Source organism: Lynx rufus, unplaced genomic scaffold (genome assembly GCF_022079265.1).
Source record: "Lynx rufus isolate CCGP_SWC_20201006 ecotype Redwood Valley unplaced genomic scaffold, mLynRuf1.p SCAF_2, whole genome shotgun sequence".
Taxonomy (NCBI): domain Eukaryota; kingdom Metazoa; phylum Chordata; class Mammalia; order Carnivora; family Felidae; genus Lynx; species Lynx rufus.
This window is the reverse complement of record NW_025814834.1, coordinates 139,061,077-139,082,845: the sequence shown is the minus strand read 5'-3', so window position 1 is coordinate 139,082,845 and position 21,769 is coordinate 139,061,077. Positions and strand designations below refer to the sequence as shown.

Here is a 21,769-nt window from a genome sequence, read left to right as displayed (position 1 = left end):
GGACTCAGAAGAAAACAACCCTGCTGACACCTTGATCTCAGATTCCTAGCCTCCACAACATTGAGAATTTCTGTTCTTTAGGCCACCCAGTCAATGGTACTTGGTTATGGCAGCCCTAGCAAACTAAGACAGGTGTTGATGAATATTGCCAAAAATACTGTCAAATTGCTTCTCTCAGAATTTGTGCCAATACATTTAATGGAGAAGACCCACCTCACTGCATCTTTACCAATTATTAAAAAATCTGATAAAATGAGACACTCAATTTACAGGATAACATTTTGGAATAAAATGCTAATTTCATAAAATAGTAATAAAATGATAAGAAAGCCTCTCTTTCTAAATAGAACTCTGACCATAAATAGTTTAATAATATATAAATGAGACCTTAGAGAAGTCATTTAACTTATCAGGGTCAAAGTTCTCATACCTTTAAAATGATTTATACTTGATAATCTTTAAGGGCTTTCTACATTTGAAATTTACATGACTCTTTTTTCAGTGCCCTGCAATTATTCACACTGTAATATAAGATCTTAGAGTCAGTCTATCCTTTGATATAATTTAGACCACACTAGTCTTCTTCCAGAGACCTCATGATATTAGAAAGCAAATTCACCAAACTGGTACAAGGAAAACTGAACTCCAACCCAGCTTTGCTATTAAGTGGCTACATAATCATCTCAAGTCACATCATTTCTTTGTATTTCTATTTCTTCTTTTCATTCAAAAACCTTTCCTGGATGTCCAATGACAAAAATTTTTGAATCAGATGAATACATACACAATGAGCACATACCCTCAATTTCCATCATTAAAGAGTTCATATGTAAGGAAGAAAGAAGTACATAAACTAAAATCGTTATATTAGACAGTATAAGCAAAGCACCAAAGAAGCCAATGTTAAATAAGCTAATACAAATAATTGTTTCAATAAATGATTTGAGAAAACTCATTTGGGGGAAACTAATTTTGGGAAATTGGGTAAAAAGGAAATTGATTTCCAATTTTAAAAAGGTATGCCCCCTAAAGTCGTATTTTAAATATTGCCTTCGAGTTTGTACTTAATCCCCATTTATGGCCTCAAAGTGCCAGCCCTGTGATAACCTCATAGAATCGGTTAAATAACATTTCAGCAATCAGTAATCTCAGACATTTTTCTCCTGTACCTCACTTGGAAATATTAAATGTTTATAGTATTCCCCAAATGTTGCTCATATGTTCCCCAAAACCACATCATACGATAGCTTGTATATGCCAGTGTACTCTTCTTCAGCTAAATTATATCTGTAATATGGAAACTCTTCTGTATCATTTTATTGTTATACAAAACAATTTTCAAGGATTTTAATTTAATTTTTTTCATCATAATAATTGTACTCTTAAATCCCCAACACCTATTTCACCCATTCCCCTCACCCACTTCCTCTGTGGTAACCATCAGTTTGTTCTCTATAGTTAAGAATCTGTTTCTTAATGTGCTTTTTTCTTCTTTTGATTATTTGTTTTTTCTTAAATTCCACATATGAGTGAGATCACATGGCCTTTGTCTTTCTCTGACTTATTTGCTTAGCATTATACTCTCTATATTCCATTGTGTGTATGTATATATATATATATACATACACACACACACACACTACATCATCTTTATCCACTCCTCTATCAGTGGACACGTGGGGAGGGGGGCTTCCATAGTTTGACTATTGTAAATAATACAGCAACAAACATAGGGGTGCATGTGTCTTTTCAAATTAGTGTTTTTGTATTCTTTGGGTAAATACCCAGTAGTGGAATTACTGGATCATATAGTAATTTTATTTTTAATTTTTTGAGGAACCTCCATACTATTTTCCACAGTGGCTGCACCAGTTTGCATTCCACCAATAGTGTAAGAGAGTTCCTTTTTCTCCACGGCCTCACCAACACTTATTGTTCCTTGTGTTTTTGATTTTACAAAAGAATTTTAAGAGAAGGTTTACGGATTTTTAAGACAATAAATTTTGGTACCACACTAAACATATAATTTTTTAGTTGTTTCAATAGATTTTCAAGCAGTAAAATTAAAAACATCTTTGAGATTATTCAAATAAAAAATATCTAAAGTATGAAAAAAATTACAGCTGTATTTTACACATATTTAATTGTATTTCTAAGTATATGTAAAATCTTGTTTTACAATGTATAGGATGAGATTATTTTCCATGTGAAACAATCTATCAGTGGTACTTACAGAGCAGTTTTTATCAGTATTTCTTTTCCAATGTTTCTTGTCTACTTTCTTGGCTGAAGTGGAACGCAGCGCTGCATGAGTTTGTGTTCGAGGATTTAGAGCCAGGATACTCTGAAGACAGTATAAACAACATATAAACATCTATGTTGGCATATAAAAAAAATCAAAATTTTATTTTAAGATTACTCACCACTCACTCCAAAGACTTATACTGAACATGTTGTTTTCTCCTTCTACTGTTGTAATTCCACCATAAGCTTATCTAAAGTAATCATTTGCTAGGTGATATACTCACTGATTTTATAAGAATACTTATTGATCATAATATGAAAGATTTAAAAATCACATAAACCATACTGAAGACTCTTTAAGATAAATTTTATACATAGTATTTTTAGATGAGAATGAAATCATAAAAGATGCAGATTTTATTTGAGCGTGTAATAACAACACTCCCCATTTTAAGTTTTTAGAATTAACAAATTGTTTTCACATGCATTACCTAATTTAATTTAATAATAGCTACTATTATTTCAAAATTTTGGATAAGCAAATACATTCAAGGTGCTTAAGTAACCTATTTGAGATCTCACAATTAATATGCTAAAGGGACTGAATTAGAACTCAGTTCTTCTCTGTATTAAGCTTATATTCAAATTTACCCAAAAAAAGACTATATTTTACTATGACTTCGTGACGTACAAAAGCAGAAGAGAAAACCTTTTTAACTATGTATGCAAATAAATTAAATGTCACCTGAAAAACTCAATAAAGAATTAATTTCAAAGTACTGTCTTAAGAGAGTATTTAAAAGAAAACCACCAGAGGTCTTCCAAAATGATAGCATGAAGACTTCTTTAGATAAATTCCCCAACAAAATGTAACTGATAAAAATTAGTAAAAATAAGAATCCTTCAAAGTCTCCAGAAATCATCCTAAAGTCAAATAGCAAATGAAGAAACATTTGCTCAAGAAAAATCTACTAAGAATTGGTAAAAACAGTGAAGGTCTATGGCATTTGAAGAATGGCCTGCCTACCCCTCCACCATGCCACAGCTCAGTAAACAGAAATTCTACCTCAGGTGAGTGCAACCAAGAACACAAAGGTCCATCTGCCCCCAGCTTCCAGTTGAGTGTATGGTATTTCCCAGAGAAGGGCAGACTATTAGCATTTCTCATTCCCCCATCCCCCCCCCAACCCACTATGCAGCAACTAAACTCCAGAGAGTGCAGCTGAGAAGGCAGGAGCTCCCTTGCTTCACCTAGTCCCCACTCATAGAGCAGAGGTTCTACCGCACATGCAGCAAACATGCCAATTACATGGAGGACTAATCACCCTCACCTTAATTTATTCAAGGTTTGGAGTTAATATACCAAGAGAAGCAAACTGAGATCAGAAGGTACTGCCTACACCAGTGTTCTGCTCATAACACAGGAGTGTCATTCTGGGAAAAGCAAGCCACTAAACCACCCCTAGCTCTGTAGCTGTGGCTCAGGGATTTTTTTTTGCAGGGGAAGAGGCAAGTCATAAGAACAGGCAGCTCCCCCTAAAACAACTGACTTTATTAGAATTAGTACATGGGGAAGTTCAAGCCTACGGCTATTCTCAAAAACAGTAAATAGTTTGATGGCAAACAATTAAGAGGAGGGTGATAGCTTCATGAGAGCAATAAACTAAATCATAAGGCAGACAGTTTACCAGAGAGAACCAGGGAAAGAAATAGCTAAGAACAACTCCCCTAGGATCACAAGAAACCTCAAAGACTCACTTCAAAAACTATTCCTGCAAGGCACCCAAATTTAATTGACTCATACTGTGCAGTAATTTATATTCCAGGACATTGTCAAAAATAATAGAGCAATCAGACAGCAATCAGTAGAAACCAAGAGCTGGGTGTAATACCAACAGAGGTGTGCAGTTTTAAAAAAAATAGGGGAAAAGGCAAATAAAGCCCTGATAAAACCATTAGCATCCCAGAGTTATTGTGCATACGCCCAAGACTTCACTTTATGCAAATACAATCAGAGGTTCACATCCATTAGCATCCCAGAGTTATTGTGCATACGCCCAAGACTTCACTTTATGCAAATACAATCAGAGGTTCACATCTTGAGAGAAATAGAGTTCCCTAAAATAGTGCATCAAGTCACTAAACAAATAAGCAAACATCAATAAGCCCCATTTTAGGGGAGAAAGGCTACTATCCAGAATTGCTACAATATTTTATCTAAAATGTTCAATTTTTAATAAATAAAAAAAGTTATAAGACATTCAAAAAACAGGATTGTGTGACCCACACAAGAAAAAAAGTAAACAGAATCTGCCTTCCAAAGGGCACAGGTATCAGATTCAACACAAAGACAAAGCTTTATCTGTGGTATACTCTACCCAAGAACAGCAGAATCCACACTCTTCTCAGATGTACCCAAAACATTCTCTAGGACAGATCATATGCTAAACCATAAAAGAAGCCTCAATAAATTTTAAAATCATATGAAGTAGTTCTCCAAGCATAATGGAATTTTTGTCAATAACAGAAAAAATTGGGGAAATTCACAAACAACATAGATGAACATAAATATTATGCTGAAAGAAGCCAGTTACAAAATATCACATATCATATGATTTCATTTATATATAATGTCCAGAATAGGCAAATATATAGAGACAGAAAGTAGGCTGCGCTTACCAGGGGTTGGAGGATTAAGGGGAAATGGAATGACTGCAAAAGGGTACATGGTTTCTTTCTGGGCTGATGAAATTGGCAGTGGTGACAGAAACACAACTATCAATACACTAACAGCTTTTGAATTCTATACTTTGTATGAGTGAATTCTGTGGTATGTGAATTATACCTCAGTAAAGCTGCTATCGAGTAAGTAAATAAATAATCACCAAATACTACATTCAGGTTTCACTGTGTGCTGTATTCACTCTATTAAACATCCCTGGGACTTACTTTATTAGCCCAATATAAGTGAAAATTATTTTTAGTAATTCCTATACATGATGAACATGAGATTTCTTCAAAATTTACGAATTTAGATGTCTCTGTCTTCTGGATAACAAACACCAAATAGAGCTATGAGTTTTAAATGGTTTATTCCTTATGATGATATAATGCCAAAATAACATATTAATAAGAGCCAACATTTAAAAATATAACCTCATTTTTATACAAAAAAGTTGAAAATACTTTCCTATTATACAATAAATGTGGTTTTTTGTGTAGTTATTCAAGCTTGAACCATTACTAATCTCATACATTAATTCAAACTGATAAATAAGAAGATGACATTTTTTAAAGGTAGTTATTGTGACCAACATTTAAAGAAAAAAAAAAAAACACTGGGTAACAGGCAAGATGGGTCCATTTATTTTAGTTTTTATTTCACAATCCATATTGTGATAAATGATTATGTTTATCTATGTCAGCATAGTAATGTAATTTTTAAGAATAAACATTCTGAATGCAATTTATTGGCTGCTTATCACAGTAACTTTTCTTTTATATAGCATGAGTAGAAAGTATAACATAACATGACATATTGGGTTAACCTTTTACAGAAAGGCAGTGAGCTGAATTCAATGGATCTTGGGTAAAAATAAATTGGATTGTGGAGAATGGTTACCAAGAATTTGACTTAATGTCCCAAATGAAAAGTGATACAACATAAAAATTCAAAATATAAGTGGTTGAAGGCTGTTAAAAACAATTTTCCAAAGCAAAGACATTTTAAAAGTAAAAGTCAATATCATCAACAACTGAATAGCTGGCAGAATAATCCAGGGGAGTTCTAAATTGCATTAATCCTAAGAAATGATCAAAAACAGATCCTAACAAGGTCACAAGGCTCCCTCTCCCATAAATTCAGAATTTTAAGAGGCCTACTATGCCTTTCAGATATGGGGTATGTTACTTATAAAGGGGATTTTCTCCCACACAAAGGATCTGACCTTTGGTTTTTCCAATCATTTTTAGTAACACAATAAAACTGTACTAGTGATTCTAAAGGCAAAAAACAAAACAAGACAAAAACAAAAAAAAAAAACAAACTAAAAACAAAAAAAAACCAGAATTTAAGAAAATTTCACTATACTATTTCATTTAGTTTAAGAAATGAAAGAATATGATCCAAAGACAGATTTACATGTGAGATCAAAGCAGGGTTATGTGTTGTCACTGTGCTGTCTATCAACACTATGCTGGGAAGCATTGCATACAAACTAGAATTATGCCTCTGAAGAGACTTTTCTTTACTCCTATAGAGGGCACAAAGAGGAGCCCAGATGGACTACAGTCACAGGCCCTCACTTCACAAATAAAAGTATTAAGTCTTAGCTTAAAAATACTAAAACAGCAGTATTATTTGAGCTTGAATTACAACTGTAAGAAGCCACTTGGACAACACGTCCTCTTTCTAAAAATGTGGCTTTGTTTTATATCACAGTATCAGTTATCTAAACATAATGCATCATTAAGCTTCCCTCACACTTTGCATTTTAAATTATAAACAAATGTTTCCTCTTCAATCCTGGTCATTACTATAATTCTGAGCCATTAACATGTTACACACATACTGACATTTCAGATTTATAGGCTGAACTTGGTAAATTAGATTTTATCTTATTTAAACTATGCTTAAATTTTGTCTTTGATGGCTTTTCCTGAGTCTTCCATAAGTTGTCTCCTACTGCCCATTGCATCAGATAAAAATAAAAAATAAATATAAATAAAAGTAAAAAATCATGCTTTTCTCTTTTTCATAACTGGCATAAATATCTTCATTTCAATAAAACATTGTATTGTGCTTCCTTTTTTTCCCCAGTAAATATTCTCAACTAACAGGAAAACAGAATTATCTATTGATTAATGCTTTTGTTGAGCATTTGTTGCTTCATCTAGACAACAATCTAACAAATGTTGCTCAATGAAGATCTGAACTTTTCATTACTTACTTGCTTACCAGTCTCTTGCTTATAAGCCCCAATCTCAACCAATTATCTCACCCTTTCCAATGTCCATAATTAGTCATGGTGTAGGGTGAGTTTAAGTAAGTATCTTTAGGAATTTACAAAGGTGTCCTTGGTTCTTGGATAAGCTCAAAACTGCTATGATCAGTCTCATCCTGGGTTGGGAGCAGAAGAGGAGTGAATGCAGCTTCATTCTGCATCCTGTTCCCACACTCAAGATTACTCTGAAGTCTTCTGAAAACCTCGGAAATTCATGCTAAGCAGGCCTAGTAAAGGACTCTCATATTTTAATTATTATTATTATTATTATTATTTTAATGCACTCTGTTCTTTGGCCAACCTTGACATTTCTTTTAGGTTGGAGTATCTTTCCAAGTAACTTTTTTTGTTGTTCATTTTACTAGCTCTACACAAAGGCCAATTTTCCTTTTATATACAATGTCTAAGTCACTGCAGTTAATAATCAATGAAGAAAGGAGTCTATGACAGTCCTAAAACTTACAACTTTCATTCCATTAAGTATTCGCTAAGCAATATGCATAGTGTTTGAGGTTAAATTTGGGCTTAGGCCTTAGTTCTACTATTTTTGCTGGTTATTTAACTCTCAATCCCTCTACTTCTTCAACAATAAAATGGTGATTAGCAATGTACCTTCTTCACAGGGTTGTTTTGAGAGTCAAATAAGACGATACATAAAACAGTCTAGAAGGTGCATGCTGTGAGTGTTTACTACCTGTCATCAGTATATGACAGAACTAGATTTTAGGCTCCATTCAACCAATGTATATGCATGTTCTTGTACTGCCAATTTTGAATATATAAGAGGGAATCATTTTTTTAAGTACAGGAATATAGAAAAAGATGAAGGCAACAGGTGAAAAGGTAACTATAAATGAATAAGAAAAAAATAAGAGCTGTATCCAGGTGAAACCAAATCATTGGTCCTGAACTTATCTGTTCCCTAAGCTCACAATTTCAAAGACAGACTGCCTGAAAATGCAATATGCTCTTCACAAATTAAAATGGCAGCATGGAAGGGTCATGAAATTCAAATACAGATGTTTTAAATCCATTACATATAAACAGAAATGCAGATATCATTCTATAATACACACAACAGTATATAACTCATGGACCTTTGTCCCAATATGTTTATAGGTGAATTCCCATTACATTTCCTTCCAGAGAAAGGTTGAACCAAAAGTGATAAATTTATAAAACATCAAAAAACTCATCAACTAGAAATGAATGAACCTTTTCAGAATACTAGTCATATTGCCTGGGAAATTTGATTCATTTATACTGAGCAAATAGTTAACTCAAATAAAATAGTTTATGCATCTTAAAACATCCCATTCATCATGTCACTCTTGCTCAACAAAGGAAAGTCAGCCACATGAAGTTCTTGTCTGACTTTGCAAGGCCCAGTATGTGACTCTCCTTTACTTATACACACCACACACGAGGCACCTCAGTGTTCTCTAAATGGAATAAATGTCTTTTTACTGTCTTTCAGAAAAGACTGAGAACTCAAACACAGAACCATTACTTACACATCTGATATTAATCTCACAATTCCTAATATAAAACAGAACATACCAAAGGTGGTGACTAATTCTGACATAGACATTGTATTCTACAAGTCAGCTTGGGCTGCTGTAAAACAATCTCATAGACTGAGTAGCTTGAACAACAGATATTTCTTTTTCACATTCTAGTGGCTGGGAGTTCCAAGAAAATGCTGACCTATTCTGTTACTAGTGAAAGACCACTTCCTGGCTCACAGAGAGCCACCTACTCTCTTTGTCTTCATAGGACATAGAGAAACAGAGATCTCTCTTGGGTCTCTGCTTACAAATGTACTAATCCCATTATGAGGGCCCCACTCTCATGACCCCATCTAACCTAATTACATCCTAAAGGCCCTATCTCCAAATAATATCAACTGAAAGTTAGGGCTTCAACACATAAAATTTAAGGGGGACACAAACATTTAGTCCATAATTGTCATGGAAAAAATTCTACTGTCTGTGGAACTGTGCAAATGTTGTAAATACTGGGCATTAACTTAAAAAATAGCTTTATGTTAAGATTGCAAATGGTACCACATTGAGTTTCCATTTTTATTTAGTCAAGAAGAAACCTTGGGAGTGGGCGGTTGATAGGCAAAATGGATGAAGGAGAGTGGGAGGCACAGGCTCCCAGTTATGAAGTAATTAAGTCACCGGGATGAAAGGTACAGCATAGGGAATAGAGTCAATGGTATTGTAATAGTGTTGTATGGTGACAGATGATGTGCTCACTTATGGTGAGCATAGCATAACATATAGACTTGTGGAATCACTGTTGTACACTTGAAACTAATGTAACATTATATGTCAACTATACTTCAATTAAAAAATGGAAGAAACTTCAGAATAAACAAAAGCAGAATATTATGGCTTGCTTAAATTTTAAAGATAAAATAAAAACAATATTAACAAAGAAATTAACAATAGCCATAGGAATATCAAAGCATTAATAATATATATACTAATTTATATACTCCATATATTTTCATTATAAAAACAGAAAATAAGGTATCATATGCAAACACCTTGTGATATCAAACATATTTTGAAAAATCAGAACCTACATGATCTCACTGTTCACAAGTTCAAGCACTACACCAGGCTCTGTGCTGACAGCTCAAGAGCCTGGAGCCCGCTTCAGATTCTGTGTCTCCCTCCCTCTCTGCCCCTCCCCCACTCATACTCATACTCTGTCTCTGTCTCTCTCTCAAAAACAAACATCTAAAAATTTTTTTTTTAAATCAGAACCTATACTACAGTGATTTTCTTTAAAAATTTCACTACTTTATTCATAAACTGTTTACTTAATATAATGTTACAAAATATCCATCCACTACATATTTAAATAAAAGCCAATACAGTATTTCGAAAAGACATAACTATGAAAATCCATGCTAAAACACCATTTTGTGCTGGCAAGAGCTGAATATATATATGAATCTACATATATAAATCCAAGAAAATATTAAGAAGGGACAAAATTGATAAGGATTATTACATTACCATAAAAGAAAAAAATTCACCAGTTCACTGGGTACTTATGAAAATTCATATTTTAGAATTTATGCTTTTCATTCAAGAATAATTATTTTATCCCCAAACTTGCTTTACAGAAAATGGTCTCAAGGTAAAATAAGCTTTAGAGAGTCTTTTTAATTAATATGAAAACTACTATGACTTACCTTTAATCTACTAACATTTATGGATAAGATACACTTGCTTTCAAAAGAGCTGTGTTTACAAGACCAAGGGTCATTTTAGTTCAAGAGATGTTAAGTGTATACCTGCATGCCAAAGATAAGCAATACTGGCCAGCAAACAGAAAAGCTGGAAAACAAAATTTAAGAAGAAAGCAGGAAATAGAGTCTTGGCTAACTGAGTTTTGATTTTTTTTTTAATTAACTAAATTGAATAAGTACCATGATTTTCATGTTCACAAAAAAGTAATAAATCAAAGATTGACTAGTTGCCCTTCATCCACGTGAATAAGAGCAAAAAGAAAACATATATGGACTACCAAGTGACTTATATCAAAAATTAGAACTAAAATGATTTTTTAAATGATCTATGAATTTTTTGGATTTCTTAGAATGAAGGATCATCATAAGATACATTTTCTTTTGAGAAGGGTAAGAGTGGAACAGAGTGTATGGCGAGTTAGGAAGTTGAAATATAACCAAGAAAATGAAACATGTGAAAACACTTATTATTATGCTAAAGGTCTTGGTTTAATTCTTAATCCTCCATTATTTTTACAGAGTATTCAATACTATGTTAATTCACTTTTCTATCCAGAAACTCATCTGCTTTAGTCCCTGACATCATGGTATGAATACCATTCTTTCTATTCACTACTTTTACTTTTGTAACTTCCATTTCCCCTCCTGACAACAATTAAGGGTTCTTGAACCTCTACTAAATGCCTTCCACTAATGATTACTTTTCTAGAGCTGAATTTTATATCTATATTCCAAACCCTGAGATCTCTGCCTTGATCTACAGTCATCCACTTCACTGGATGCCAAATAGTCCACTTGTATGTTCTATCATTATCTCAATTCCTTAATACCACAAATAATGCATTGTCTACCCCCTCAACTTTTCAACTCCATTTGACTCCTGCCAATACCACCACTTCTCTAGTAAAATAGTCTTCATACTGTGTCAGTCAATAACAACTACTTCTTTTGTTCCTTAAACCCACATAATGCCAATCAGTGTTAATCACATCTGGGCTGCCTTTGTATTTCCTATTTCTCCAACCTACTGCAGATCCTTACTGCAGAATGCTTGGATTGTAATAGAATAGTACTCTCCTTATTGAACTATTCACCTCAAGTCTGTGCTTTCTTCTCTTTCCTATATGACAGTCCCCATATACACATATAAATGCATGTGTGCATGTGCACACACACACAAAGTTTAAATGGCTCCCCATTACATACATAATACAAATAAAAACTATCCCCTTACTATACAGCCTCATGCCCACCTATTACTTGAACATACCTTCACCTCACCTATGCATTGTTTATTGAGTGTATGTACATCCATACCTCTGCTGGCATCACTCTCTAGATGTAGGATACACCCACTTTATGTTAGTTTAAGTGATAACTTTTAAGTTATAACTATGAAATATTTCCTCCAAAATTAAAGAAGCACTGTCCCTTTCTCCATTTAGATTGTATCCACAAACTTGTAGAGAAACTAATGTCATTCATTTGCTACACATGATATATTAAATAATCATTCATACATATATATATATATGCATATATGCCCTCTCCCATCAAACTGGCTACTAAAACCCTCAAAAGCAAGGATATATTTTATATATCCCCCTGTCCTCAAAACCAAGCATACTTCATCAGTGAAAATTTGCCAATAAAAACACTGTTAATGGAAAATTTTTCTTAGCAGAACAATAACACCAAAAAGCAGCAAGAAACTTCCACTGGAGAATAAAATGACTTTAATGCTGCCAAACCAAACAGAATTCTGTTTTCTTCTTAGTGTTCACTCTATTGCAGAGGACAAAGAGAACACCATTCAGTACTTGTCAGCAGTTATACAAATTTTAAGCCATATAATCATTAACTTCTCCAAAATGGGAAGTCAGTGTTTTCCTCACTTTCACTGAAGGGTTTAATCATGCAACTCACTTGCTGAAGCAGCAGTGAAACACTTTGGACTGAACCTTGAAATCTGTGGTAATATAAAGTCAGCAACAAGTTCTGACAAGAAAACAAATGAATTACTTGTTTTCTGCTCTTCAAATGTTCTGAGGACAAAATTTTGGATTTTATTATATAACACAGACACTTCCAGCATGTGAAAGACATGGTCCCTACAACAAAGAAGCTGCAGACCACTGGAGACAGCAGACACGCCAAAATAAAAATAAAGTGGTTTGAGTACGTTCGTAGAGTGCTGCAAGGTGCTCAACCCAGAAGGTGAGTCTAGGAAAGGCTGTATTTGGAGGACTTATGTTTTTAAAAATTTATATGTAGTGGGGCACCCTGGATGGCTCAGCAGTTAAGCATCCGACTCTTGATTTCGGCCCAGGTTATGATCTCACAGTCATGAGACAGAGCCCTGTATTGGGCTCCATCTGAGCATGGACGTTGCTTGGGATTCTCTCTCTCCCTCTTCCTCTGTCTCCCCCCCCTCAAAAAAGTGTATCTAGTACTCTTTAAAATAAAAAGGAGATCCTTGAAGCAATCTCCATTAAGAGAAAGTATGATCTTTTTTTTGCAACAATAAAAAGCCAGAAAATACCTAGCAGAAAGAGAAAAGTTAAATTCCAGTCTGTCTACAGTCAAGTATACCTATACCTACAGTGTCTGTATATAGCTTGACATACATACCTACCAAAAATCATGTTTGAAAGGATTTTTAATGATATGTAAAAAATATTGTTTTTATAATGCAAAGTTTTTAAAAGAAGGAGAAACTGAATCTATATCTGAAATAAAAACAGTTCTATTAGACACAATTTTGCATATTAAATAATATTTTAAAATAATATAAAATTCATGTACATAATTACTATTTAAGCCACTTTTGTTCTCTAAATTAACAAGTGATATCTTATATTCTTAATTAATGCCCTTTGGGTGCCTACAGAGAATGGTCTCCATTTAAAAAGCAGTATTAGGTACTGGAAAATATTCAGTATGAAGTCAGATCAAGATACTGTATTTCAATTCTTTAACAAAAATGACCTAGGAGCATTCCAACTTATAGGCATTAATATCTCACTTTAAATAATTTAAATTTAAACCTAAAGCAAAATATAAAGAAATGATGCCTCTTGTACTAATCTTCATTTATAATTAAATACTACTTGACCTAAACTGGTTTCCTTCCAAGGATAAATAAAATTAACTCTTTGCATCTACTTTGGGGCTTCTGGATTTAGTATATTTGAATTGGAATGGACTGTAAATATTAACATTTGACTGCCTATCCTAATTCAGAAATCCAATTCCAAACACTCATTGAAATGTATCACTCAGGGGCGCCTGGGTGGCGCAGTCGGTTAAGCGTCCGACCAGCCAGGTCACGATCTCGCGGTCCGTGAGTTCGAGCCCCGCGTCGGGCTCTGGGCTGATGGCTCAGAGCCTGAAGCCTGTTTCCGATTCTGTGTCTCCCTCTCTCTCTGCCCCTCCCCCGTTCATGCTCTGTCTCTCTCTGTCCCAAAAATAAATAAAATGTTAAAAAAAAAAAAAAAAAAGAAATGTATCACTCAAATTTATCAAAGAAATACAACAAAGTTTTAGTCTCTTTAGTATATATAAGGCTTACATAAATTAATAAGAAAACAAAAAAATGCTAATAAATAAGAAAAAGGCAAAAACACTTCACAGAGGAATGCATGCATATTTCTAATCTAAGAGGAACAAAGAGAGAAACGTTCAGCCACCCATTGTGTCTTCCTTGCAAGTAAGTCTCTGTTTCTGTCACCACTGGAAATGCTCTTGCCAAGTCTCTGATGATGATCACACTGCCCAGTACTTCTCTTTGTGCTTATGTCCTTACACATTTTATTTTTTTTCATGTTTACTACCTTTTTTCAATTTTTATACCTTTATTGAGAAATAATTCACCACACAATTTACCCATTTAAAGTGTTCAATTCGATGGCTTTTAGTATATTCAGAGTTGTGCCACAGTCATCATTATAAATTTTCATCAATGCCCCCACAAAATTCATAGCCATTAGCAGTCACTTTCCACCTTCCCCAAACTCCCAGCTTCAAGGAAACCATTAATCTACTTTTGACACTACAGATCTGTCTATTCCCTTTTTCCAGGTTTACTGAGATATAATTGATAAATAAAAATTATATTTTTAAGATGTACAATGTGGTGTTTTATATACATGTATATCATTAAATAAGTACCACAATCAAGCTAATTAACATAACCAACACTTCACAGCTACTGTGCTTGTTTATTGTTGTTTTGTTTCATTTTTGTTGGGAGAACATTTATAAATCTATTCAGAGTATATTAACCAACTAAAATCACCATGCTGTACATATTAGATCTCCAGAACTTGTTCATACTGTATAAATGAAGGTTTGTACTCTTTGACCATCATCTCTCCATTTTCTCCACCCCCAACCCCTGTAAATCACCATTCTACTCTCCACTTCCATGAGTTTGACTTTTCTGGATCCAAGGTATAAGTGACATCATGTATTATTTGTCTTTCTATGCCTAGATTATTTCACTTAGTATAATGTCCTCCAGATTCATCCATGTTGTCTCAGATGATAGCATTTCCTTCTTTTTATGGCTAAATATTCCTCTGTGTGTGTGTGTGTGTGTCTTTCTTTATCCATTCATCCACTGATGGAACTTGGATTGTTTCTATATCTTGGCTGTTACAAATAGTGCTGCAATGAATGTGGGTGTGCAGGTATCTCTTCAGATGCTGATTTCTATCCTTTAGAAATATACCCAGAACTAGGGTCTCTCAGTCATATGGCAGTTCCATTTTAAATTTTTTGAGGAACATCCATAATCTTTCATAATGACTGTACCAATTTACATTCCCACCAACAGTGTGCAAAGTTTCCCTTTTCTCCATGTGTTTGCCATCATTTGTTACCTTGTCTTTTTGATAATAGCCATCCTAATAGGTGTGAGGTGATATCTCAATGTGGTTTGATTTGCATTTCGCTAGTGATTAGAGATGTTGAGCATATATGTCTTCTTTTGAGAAACGTCTATTTGGGTACTTTTCCCACTATTTAATTGGGTGTTTTCTTGCTATGGATTCGCTTATTTCAGACATGACACATAAACAGAATTACACTATGTGGCCTTTCTTATTTCTCCACTTAGCACAATGTTTTCAAGTTTTATCCATGTTTCATTTTACTTTTACATACGTTAGAATTCCACACTATATGTATTTTTTGTTTAAATAGTCAATTGGCTTCTAATGAGATTTAAAAAATAAGTAAAAATCATACATTCATCCATGTAGTTACCATTTTTGCAGTTTCGTATTCCTTGATGTAAACTCATATTTCTACCTGGTATCATTTTCCTCCCGTCTGAAGGACATGGCTTCCTTTAACATTTCTTACAGTGCAGGTCTGATGTTGGTAACGTCTTTCAAATTCTGAAAGTCTTTCTTCACCTCTATTTTTGAACACTAATTTCATTGGTATAGAATTCTAGGTTGAGAGTTTTTGCTTTTGTTTTTTCTAGTACATCAAATATGTTACTCTGTTATCTTCTCACTTGCATTGTTTCCAAAAAGGAATTCATTTTTGTCCTTCTGTACCTAGTGTGCCTTTTCCCCCCCCTCTGGTTGTTTTGAAGATTAAAAAAAATTGTTTTTAATGTTTATTTATTTTTGAGAGACATAGAGAAACAGAGTGTAAGCGGGGGAGGGGCAGGGAGAGAGGGAGACACAGAATCCAAAGCAGGTTCCAGGCTCTGAGCTGTCGGCACAGAGCCTGATGCTGGGCTTGAACTCACCTAACGTCTAACGTGAGATTATGACCTGAGCCAAAGTCAGAAGCCCAACCGACTGAGCCACCCAGGTGCCCCAAAATATTTTTTACTTCGCCACTGGCTTGGAGCGATTTGATTGCGATGTGCTTTGATGTAGTCTTCTTCATGTTTCTTCTGTTTTGGCTTCATTGGTCTTCTTGGACCTATGGATTTATTTTTCAAACCTGTATTCTATCTTCCCACCCCTCTACCACTCCTCTCCTTGGGTGATTCCATTTATATGTATATTAGACCACTTGAAGTTGTCCCACAGCTCACGAAAACTCTTTTCTTTTTTCTCTCTGTGTTTCATTTTGGATGGCTACTATTTCTGTGTCTTCAACTTAATTATCTTTTCTCCTATAATATCTAATCCATTTAGAATCTTATCCTGTGTATTTTCAATCTTAGACATTGTAGTTGCCATTTCTAAAAGTTCAGTTTGACTCTTCTACCTTCTGTGTCTCTATTTAACTTTTTAAACATACAGAATACAATCACAATAACTGTTTTAATGTCCCCTGATAATTCTAACATCTGTGTCAATTTTGTCAGTTCTGAATTTGTTTCAGTTCATTGGTTTTTATCCTGATTATGGTTTTATTGTGTACTTCTTTTCAAAGATAGCTGGTAATCTTTAATTGGATGTCAAGTATTGTGGATTTCACTTTCGTGGGTGGGGGATGTTTTTGTAGTCCTAAAAATACTCTTGAATCTTGTCTAATATATTTCATTTCTTTTGTTTTACTGTTTCGGGTAGAAATGTGTGCAGGAAAGGGTTAAGGCAGTAGGCCTGAGTTGCTCAAATTCTGCACATTCCCAAAAGAGGCCTATTTCAGAAGTGGCTCTTGACCCACTCTTAGCAACACTCTGTCTGACAGAAGTGTTGGTATGCCTGAAGCCTTGAACCACGCTATACCAGCTAACTAGAAAGTTTAAGCTAACAGTGTGGTTGATGATGAATATCTGATTTTTCTCTGGTGGTCAAAGCTTGAAGCACTATGCCTACATAACTAACACCAAATAAAAACTCTAGACACTAAGGCTTGGGTCAGCTGTCCTGGCTGGAATATTCCATCCATGGTGTCATACATTGTTGCTGAGAGAACTAAGCATGTCTCATATAATTCCATCGAGAGAGAATATCTGGAAGTTTGTGTCTGATTCCCTCCAGACTTTGACCTGTGCCTTTTCTCTTTGTTGACTTTGACTTTAATCTATCCTTTCACTGTAATAAATTGTAACCATGAATATAAAACCTTCTGAGTTCTTTGAGTACTTCTAGTGAGCCAGTGAGCCTGAGAGTGGTCCTGGGAACCCCAGAAACAAAATGTAAAACAATTCCCTATTAATTCACCTTGAGCAGAAGTGGAAGCAGAGACAGGAGTACTTTATTTTAATGGCCACTCCTTCCCACACAGCTTAACTTTGTAAAAAAGTTAAGTTTGACAAAAACTATAGAAAAGTTCTCAAAATGGCAACAAAGTGATATCTCCACTCACTTTTATATTCAACTAAGGGCCAGCCAGTAAGATATATTTGGACATCTGGGTCTTTGGGGAAGTCTCATTAAAAGGAAGGATCACACTTCTTTTTCCCTTCCTCCCTTCTTTTGGAGCTCTGACTTCCAACTTGAATAATGGGGTACGCTTGAGGATATCAGCACAGAAACACAGAGACCTGTTGAAAAGTGGTGCCTGGGTGGCTCAGTCAGTTAAGTGACCAACTCTTGACTTCAGCTCAGGTCATGACCTCACGGTTTGTGGGATCAAGCCCCATGCCAGGCTCCATGCCAATAGCATAGAGCGAATTTCTCTCTCTCCCTCTCTCTGTCCCTCTCCCATTTGTGTGTGCTCTCTTCCTCTCTCAAATAATAAAAATATTATTTTTATATGTCCCTCTCTCAAATAAATAAAAATAAACATTAAAAGAAACCTGTTGACAAGAAAAAGGTGTCACATGCCCTATACTACATCTCTCTAGACTTTACATGAGCGAGAAATAAATTACTGCCTTGTTTAAGCCACTTCCATTACTACTTTCCCTATAATACACCTCATATTCTGGTTCTTACAGTGTCCAAGGTGATTCTAGTAGCCAACTAGGTATGGGAAGCCCTGATAGTCCAATCAACAAGGGAAAATATTCAGAGCCAGAGTGTATGTAAATGTCATAAAGAAAGCATTTGGCTTATGTACTTAAAAGACAAATGGGAAATCACATCAGCGTAAGTTAGTATTTTTCTTGAAATCCATCAAAATGTCAAAAATCCTAAACCAAAAATTACTCATTTCAAAAAATGATCAATGGAAATTTTGTTGTGCCAGCATAGAAAAAATGATTCATTTTAATCTCCATTGATTGACTGCTAATAGCTTTCTCCACTTTAACTGACATGAATTTTTTACAATGTGGCACAATGATGTGAATAAAAATTTACCTGATGTTCCTTTATTAACTGTTTTCTGGAAACTTTCCATAACTATCCCCTGTATACAACTCTCTCCCTTCAATCCACACTCCCAAAGAGACTGTGTTAAACCCCTTCTACCAGGCTGTAGCAGATAACACACTTCTGTACTCTCAAGATATACCCATCTCTATCAATATTCTCTGACTTAACTTCAGGATTTGTTCTCAGCCTTATACATATTTCAAATAGGAATACAGTTTAACTCCTTTTTCTCAAAATTGTATAATGTCTCTTATTTAAAAAAACAAAAATACTTAGATGTATTTTTCTAATGTTTTTGCACTGGATGATTGTTTCTAATAGCTGATGTTGAACAAGGGCTTCCAGTATGCCAGACACATTTCTGAGTGTTTTTCAAGCTGATCATCACAAGAATCCTATGATGTCATTAGTATTATTATTGGCAGTTTACAGGCGAAACCAAATCATGAGAAGGTTAAAGAAGATCCTAACCCACTATGTTGGCTTCAGATTCTAGACTGTTAATCACTACTCTGCACTTCCTCTATGGATTTACAATCCATTGTATTATCTACAATAATAATACCTTCATATTTATTTTAACGTATAGAACTTAAGGACTGCTGTATATTCATTGTAAATACTGAAAAAAAGCTTTTCATTGGGCAAATACAATGTAAACAAGAGCTGAATTAAATCAGACTTAAAGACAAGTCTATCATCTACCCATTAGCCACAGCATCTAACAAATTTCCTGATACACAATGCTTATGTGTTGTTGATTTAAATGAAACAAAAAAAACAAGCAAATCTTAGAAATGTTGTTAAGAAAGCTCTAGCAGGACTTGATGACGATAAATACAGGCTATGAATAGACAGAAAAATAAATGTACCTCCCAGGTCAACAATTTGGAGATTACAAGAAAAACCGATGACTATAAACGGTAATCACAGAAAATAAAAGTTGGGATAGAGAACTAGCTTAGTTCTCTTGAACTAGAATTGAAAAAAAAGGTTCAGTTCTTTTTGGCACATTACTTAAATATTGATGGCATTTACAAATGATATATAATCTAAAAAAAATTGACAGTGAAATATAGCATGTTTCAGTGTCTTTCAATTGTTGGATTTGATTTAAGTCCAGACATCTTATCAGAAAAGCTTCCTTAATTGTGAAGGAATCACAGATGCTCTAGTCCCAAAAATACAGTTTATATCTCAGAAATGCCAAGTAACACTACTGCCATTATAATAGAAATTATATGCTTGACACTTTCAATGTACAAAATGTTTTCACATACGTTATTAGATCATGTATTCCAAATGAAATCCACACCTTCTAAAATTTTCTGTATGTATGCCTGTCTGCCCCACTAGACTTTGAGCATATAGTGACTGGCTATGACTCATCTCAGTATCTTCAGCACCTTGTATGAGGCATAGCATAAAGGATGCTTGCAATTAATTGAATTGCACCTCCTTAGAGTGTTAGAACCATAAGGGACCATAAGGGACCTCCTTTTATGGAAAGACCTAGTACAGTGGAAAAGACAACCCAAATAAAGGGCAATAAAAATCAGGACAGACTCCTTATTCCATTACATCACCACACTCATACAAATACTACTATGAAGGTACTCTCAAATATTTTGAATTATCCACTAGTTCACATCACCTCTGGCCCTACTTCTGATTGGAAACCATATCTAAAAGAGGCATAACAGTTCAGAAGTTCAGTGTTTCAGATTTATTGGATAAAGCTAGATTTCTTTTATTTCCACAGGAAAGATTACATAACCCCTATATTTGAAATAATTCTGTAAGCATTAAAAGTTTTCCATTGCATTAAAATACTCTTAATCTCAAGATGAGTACATTATCACCATCACTTTCAATACAAAGCTTCTTACACTTCAGCTGTCCTTTTACAGATTCATACTGAAAATAAATTTTAAGCAGAATTACATTGCTGTGCAATGAGTAATAATTTCATGAAATTAGTAGCATTCACCTTCTAGTGAGATTTCTTTATTACTTTATTCATAGAATATTTTGTAAAAAAAAAAAGCATACTAAACAGAACCATTTACCTTTTAATACTATCCTTAAATAGGGCATACCACTAGGAAACAATCAGCTATTATTCCCTATTTCAATCTAAATAACTGTAATAACTTCCAGGTGTTTGATAAAAGGCACTTCCCATCACTATATAGATCCATACTTTCTATAAGCCTTACTGGCACTTAAAACTTGTTCAAAGGTATAAACATTTTTCTCGAGGATGATAGATATTAGGCTGTAATTAAGGTTATTGTGCTGGCATAGAAGATAATTTGACTTAATGGAAGACATTCTGTGATGGAAATTAACAAGTTTGCTACATAATTACATAACAGGATTGATTTTGAGCAACATTTGTGCTATTTACACACTAAGATTTAAGGAAGCAAAGGCTAGATGATTAACAGATCTCTTGTAGTATTTACTATGAAATGAAATAAAAACTCAAAGGACTAGATACAATTTGTTTAACGATATCACAAAGAATGCAGTATCTCAGATTTCTTTTACCTTAAAATTTGTTACAATGAAAATCACATATTTTTATGGGAAAGAGTAAAAAAAAATTTTTTTAATTAAAGCTTAATTTAACCATCCTAAAAATACAGATTATGGAACTGGATGAACCATTTGATAACTTAAAAAATATTTAAATGGTGTTTTTTACAATTTGTGGGTCAATTCCAAAGTAAAGCTTCCATTACAACCAGAAGCTTGTAACAGGCAAAATACATTAGTCTAGTAAAATAATATCTAACATAGGCAAGGCTGTGGAAATGTATCATGTTTATTAAACTAATTCTATCATTAACATATAATATGTTTAGGATCAATTATATCTTTTTAAAAAATATTCCTTGGTAAACTTTTCTTAGTAGTAGCTTACAATTCATTGTTTTCACTTTCAAGCACATTATTTGGTCATTTAAATTAAACTACAAGAGAGGAAACCAGAAATCCATTTAGTGCTTTAA

The 21,769-nt window shown here is 34.1% G+C and overlaps 1 protein-coding gene across 1 annotated transcript in view; it reads right to left on the bottom strand.

The window, feature by feature from the left end:
- Positions 1-21,769, bottom strand: part of DPYD (dihydropyrimidine dehydrogenase) — an 862,187-nt gene that overhangs the window by 818,397 nt on the left and 22,021 nt on the right. The window contains exon 2 of the mRNA XM_047084253.1: positions 2,234-2,344. Within this exon, the coding sequence (XP_046940209.1) occupies positions 2,234-2,344 (111 nt within the window). The remainder of the gene's footprint in view (positions 1-2,233; positions 2,345-21,769) is intronic.